The following is a 5,722-nucleotide window of genomic DNA, read 5'->3' as shown; positions in this document are numbered from 1 at the left end:
TATTTGGTTCTGAGTGGCCAAACACCATAGAGCTATGCCTTCACATTTATTCTACAGATTAATAGTGGAAAAGATGTGATGTGGAGAGTGACCTCACCATCCCCTTGAGTTTGAAAATTCCTGTGTGGAATGTTAGAATGGATAATAGGATCTCTTCCAGGGCAACTCAAGAAGGCTACGTCAGAAAACACACATTGAACAGAAAGAAGTAAAAATACAGCTTCTATGTCAATAGCTGAAACAAGGAAGACTTTTTATTCTACACCCTTTTTTCTGGGTTTTCCAAGATTCTGGGCAGGCATAAGCATGTAAGCCACATGGTGTTTTGGAAAAGGCCAACCCCACCCAGGTTTTGCTCGTTGCAACATCAACAGCCACTTTGACAGATCCACATCACTTTCATGCCTCCCTAGTTGTCTACCTAGCAAAAAACTCAGCACATTTTTGGAGCTTAGTTTGGGTTTTAAGTATTCATCTGCCTTCCTTTTGGTACTCCGTGCCGGTGCACTGGGACTGACTTCACGTCTTCCTTTATCCATGACTGGTTGACTCCACACACAGTCTCAAGAAGACAGCACGACTGAGAAATCCTAAAAAAGACAATGAAATCCAGATAACCAAGTGGACCCATGGACCTCTTCCTCACAGTCACCTCCCTGCTCAGCCACTTGTTACCAGCAGTATAATAATCCCTCCTTATCCACAGGTTCATTTTTCCAGGGTTTTTAGTTACCTGTGCTCAACCTATGGTACAAAAATATTAAATGGGCAATTCTATAAATAAACAATGCATGAGTTTTAAATTGTGTACCATTCTGAAGTGGTGTGATGAAAATCATATGCCATCCCACTTTATCCTGCCCAGGAGTGACATGAATCATCCTTTGTCCAGCAGATCCACACTGGATATATGCTACTTGCTTATTAGTCACTATTTGTGTTCAAGTAACCCTTATTTTATTTAATAATGGCTCCAAAGCACAGGAACAATGATGCAAAGGAGGTACCAGGGCATAAAACATGGAAGAACAGATAAACTTATGGTACAATGTTGCTGAACATATAGGAAAAAGCATAGTTCTTATATAGTTTGGTACTATCTATGGTTTCAGGCATCCACAGGGTTCTTGGAACATAATTCCCCTCAGTTAAAGGGAGACTACTGTATTTATAACAGAGTACCATGGGGCATCATTTGATTTGCAATATCAATGTTATCATTTCATTTTGTTATTCACATGAGTCTGTGCCTAAAATCTATTTTGTTCTACTGATGTATGTACAATTCCTGTTTTAATTTCTAAATCTACCTTCTAGGTTTTCATATCTTGTTGGTCAAGTCCCTTACCAAGATCATCCCCATATATGTTCTCTTCCTTTTAATTGAATAATCAATTTATTGTATTTCATGACAAAATTCTGTTGAAGTTCATGCATGACATTGCACTGAATTCAGACATTAATTTGGAGTAAGAATTGATATAATAATTAATTTTCCTAACTAGAAAAAATGGTATTTTAGTGTGAAATGGGAAACAAAAAGTATTTAATGTATATTTCCTGCTATTTTAAGACAGCAAATTCATATATGTTCAGTAGTCAGTTTAAACTGGACATATTATTTCTATTATGTCATAATTTATTCTTAGAGGAGTATGCAACATCTTTTATGTGTTTCACTTATGTATACCTTTCTCTGGCAAACATCTAGGGAATTGATTTGGTTGATGAAAGAGAAGAGTGGCATTTTTTATAAAACCCTTTTGTTCATAGATTACATTATATCAATAGCATCAAATAAAATGCAAACATTGAAAAAAATGAAGGATTTCTCTATGTACGTACATAGGCTCTCCACAAAAGGTACTTAAAGAAAGAAGCTTTAAAACAATATATGTCTATCTTAGTTTTGTTTCTTCACTGAGCCATCTATATGAATAAAAATGGGATTATTTCAAACTAAGAAGCCTTTGGACAGCAAAGTAAACAATCAACAGAATGAGGGGACAATAGAATGAGAGGAAACATTTGCAAACTATTCATCTGACAAAGAATTAACATCCAGAATATATAAGGAACTAAAAAAAAACCTCAATAAAAAAAAACAACTAAAAAATGTACATATCTGTCAGATTAGGCATCTCTTAAAAAGAAATGCAAATGGTCAATAAATACATGAAAAAAATATTGATATCATTAATCATCAGTGAAATGCACATTGAATATAAAACAAGATACCATTTCATCCCGGTAGAAGAAGGGCAAAAAGACAAATTAAGTGAATAAATGAATGAATGAATAAATGCTAGCCTGTGGAGAAAAGAGAGCAGCCCAAAGGCTGCTCATAACCCTGTTGGTGAAAATATAAATTAGTATAGCCATTGTGGATAACAGTATAAAGATTCCTCAAAAAAATGAAAAATTAGCACTGCCATATGATCCAGCTATCCCACTTCAGGGTGTATATCCAAAAGACAGGAAATCAACATATCGAAGAGATACCCACACTCCTATTTTCACTGCATTATTTACAATAGCCAAGATACAGAATCAATCTAAACATCCATCATTGCATGAATGAATAAAGAAATATGATTCAATTATAAAATGAAATACTGATTAGGTTACAGTTCTTATAATCTAATAATTTCACCTCTTAATATTTCCTGCATTATCTCACATAAGCTTTTGGGGGACATCTCATATCCAAACTATATCAGGCACAGAGAGACAACATCATCACAGGTTGACCCACATATATTTGCTTACCTGTTTCTTCCAAAGGAATTATCACTAGAACTATAACACAAAGAAGGAAGCTAGTCAGAGGGAAGGTACCCAAAATCAAAACCAAACCAAACCAACCAACCAACAACAAAGCAAACAAATAATAAAACTACACAGTGAAACTGACAATGGTGTTCAATGCAAGAGAGCAGACTTAGAGAAGAATCTTGACTCTATGACTTTAAGAAATTCTTATTCAGGAGGAAAAAGAAGAGGTGATGAGTCTCATTCTCCAAGTTCTTAGGCTCCCTTGGCCTCTCCCATTTTACCAGTAAAACAGTAATGAGCAGAGTAACACCAGCTATACCAGCCAGCTGTTAAGGGATGTCTTGTCTGTCTTACAGTCACTTTTCCAAGGGTTTTACATACAGTAGCTCATACAGCTGGGGTGTAGCAATGTTAGTACTGTAGGTGTACATCCAGTAGCTTATTTAACCTCATAACAGCTTGGGGTGTGTGCTATCATTCCTCTTTATCCAGGGCAGGAAACTGAGGCACAGGAAAGTTATGAAACTGGTCCAAGGTCACACAGCTAGTATGTGACAGAACCCAGATGTGAACCCAGTTAGTCTGGCTTTAGAAACCCTGGATTTTCACTCTTACAGGATGCCTCCTTTTGATCCTCATGGAAGACAAGCAAATGATTCTTGTCCTCCATTTTTTTTTTTTTTTGGTCACAGAACATGGTATCAGTGTCTTTATGTGGTTTTATTTAGAGTAGGAGAAAACCCAGATGACTGGGTCTTTCCTGCCACTCAAGAAAGGGAATGTGTGACCTGGGTGCCACTTACAAGCATCTGTGTTTCAATTTCCTGTTGTTATGAGACCAAGTTGGATGGCCAGTGTGGGGATAAGTCACATCTCTCATAGTAACTGTATTAGTTCCTCAATAGGACATTACAAATAAAAAAAAAAAAAACCCTGTCCTCACCACTAACCATCTGACAGCCTACAAAGAGCCCTGTACTACATCTCAATAATACCCACATGGGTCATACTTTAATAGTAACAATATAATTTTTCTGGATCAGAGACTTAGAAGGTACTATGGTTTGAGGAAATATGGACTATTCACAGCCAACAGTTCTGCAATTAAATACCCATCGATGTGAATTGTGTATTATAAAATTAGTGACTGCAGAGTCATGATCAAGGCTGATATAGACATTAAGAAAGAATAGAGAATCCTACCTGGGAATGAGTTCCCTTGCAGCACTCACTGGTGATTGGATTTTGAGACCCAAATTGTGATCACTGCCCAATGCGCTTGTTTGGAAATGTGATGAACACTGTTAGGATGTTTTGGTAAGTCTTACCACAAGAGAAGATTCAGCGAAGAGAGTTCATATAAGGTAGGGAAGAGCTTTGAGGTCAAGATAGCTGAAGTGTCAAGAGAAGAGATATGGAGGTCGTACCTAAACATAAGTTTTATCTGTCCCCTCTTTCAGAACATCCTACTCACTGTATTTAGCCCTGAATTAAAAGCCACCAAGGCAGTGGTGGCCAGGGCTCAGATCTTGCCATTGTATGCAGTATCAACATTCTGAGATCCATTATGAATCACCATGACTCCACCCAACCAATCAGGTACTGGGACAGGGAAAAAACTTGAGAGGAAGGATTTTTCCTCTCTTTTCCTACCTTCTCTTCCAGACCAATGCTACTCTTTTAGGAACTGAGGCTGCTCAGTGGTCTGAGAGACAAATCATCCAGATAGATCAAGAAAATGTACTCATCATCAACAAACTAATCAAATTAATGAATAACAACCCCACTGTATAATGACAAGGTAGGATTGTCATTTGCCCAAATTTGTAAAAAATCCCTGCATACAAAATGATTAGGAACACAGGCTCAAGAGACAAGTGGTTTCATTTCTAATCTCAGCTCTTGGTGACTTGGGGCAAGTTCCTAAACTTCTCTGATCTTCATTTGAAAAGTATAAACAATAGCACCTTCACCCTTGGGTGTTTGTGAGTATTCAAGGAGATAATACCACCAAAGTACTCAGAAACAGTAGATGGCATGTGGTGAATTTGCAGATGACCTTAGTATTTATCACTGTGGCCATCTCAGCCCACCTCTCTGAATAAAGCAGTTTTCATTGAATTTTTTCATTTCCTTGAAAGTCGGTCTCCCTGGTGGTATTGTTTCCTCTCTTTCCCTCATTTCTAAAGAAGAGATCTTGGGGTAAGACAAAGTTCACAGTACTCACAGTTATCAGAAAAGGAAGGCTCCTGGATGTCAAGCTGTTCTGTACCGCAGCTGATAGGAAGGTCCTTGGCTGTGCAATCACTTGTATTCTCTAAAGAGAGGATATTCTGTTTTTTTTTCCCTGAGAGTTTAGCCAACACATGCTGTTGGGACCCTCAGGTGGGGTAATTCAGGATAAGCCAAACTCCCAGAGAGCTAAAATAACTACCCTTAGAGGTCATGCATAAGCTCAATTCCACTTCTTACCGGGACAGGGAATTCCAAGGTCTGCCTGTGAGCCCAGTAGGTCCCAGTCTGCGCAGTTAGGCCTGAAGCACTGCTACTAATGATATTGATGGTGCTTGCGTGAGTCATGACCCCATGTCACATGAAAGATCATGAGATCCTATAGCCTAGGGCACACTGACCTTCAGCCTATGAATATAGTTGCTGGTGGCAGGGAGGAGAGTGTGTCCTCAGGCAAGAAAATGCATTTTCATTAATGTAGTAAGAGGCACAAATGAAAAGGTGAGCTTCATGTCCACTTGGTACAAAAGTTAATATAATACAAGCAACATCCTGTATTTTAAGTGGAGCAACTTTAGTAGTGAATACTAAATTTATAGAAATCTAGACACAATAAGACTCTTCCCTCTTACCTTGCAAATCAACTTGTTATTAATTCAAATGCTTCCCAATTTGCCTCACCTGGATCAAGAACACAATTACTAATGCAAAGTAA

At 38.0% G+C, this 5,722-nt stretch overlaps 1 protein-coding gene across 2 annotated transcripts; it reads right to left on the bottom strand.

Annotated features, from left to right (window-relative positions):
* Positions 1-221: 221 nt before the first annotated feature.
* On the bottom strand, positions 222-5,335 carry LOC124109490 (embryonic testis differentiation protein homolog B-like). Of its 2 annotated transcripts, XM_046468144.2 has the most exons (3): positions 5,248-5,335; positions 5,003-5,092; positions 222-590 (listed from the first exon to the last, which is right to left on the bottom strand). In XM_046468144.2, the coding sequence occupies exon 3, from the start codon at positions 537-539 to the stop codon at positions 255-257; it is 285 nt and encodes a 94-aa protein (XP_046324100.1). In that variant the 5' UTR covers positions 540-590; positions 5,003-5,092; positions 5,248-5,335; the 3' UTR covers positions 222-254. The 2 variants fall into 2 exon arrangements, with proteins under 2 accessions (XP_046324100.1, XP_046324101.1); XM_046468145.1 differs by lacking the exon at positions 5,248-5,335 and having other exon boundaries at positions 5,003-5,235.
* Between the last annotated feature and the right edge of the window lie 387 nt (positions 5,336-5,722).

Source organism: Marmota monax, unplaced genomic scaffold, assembly GCF_021218885.2.
Source record: "Marmota monax isolate L192 unplaced genomic scaffold, Marmota_monax_Labrador192_F-V1.1 WCK01_AAM20220418_F8-fsc00333, whole genome shotgun sequence".
Classification (NCBI taxonomy): domain Eukaryota; kingdom Metazoa; phylum Chordata; class Mammalia; order Rodentia; family Sciuridae; genus Marmota; species Marmota monax.
Note: the sequence above shows the minus strand (reverse complement) of the source record. Positions and strands in the feature narration are given on the sequence as shown.

Coding starts and splice junctions, on each gene's coding strand:
- LOC124109490 (XM_046468144.2), bottom strand. CDS start 539: ATGGATAAAGGAAGACGTGAAGTCAGTCCCAGTGCACCGGCACGGAGT.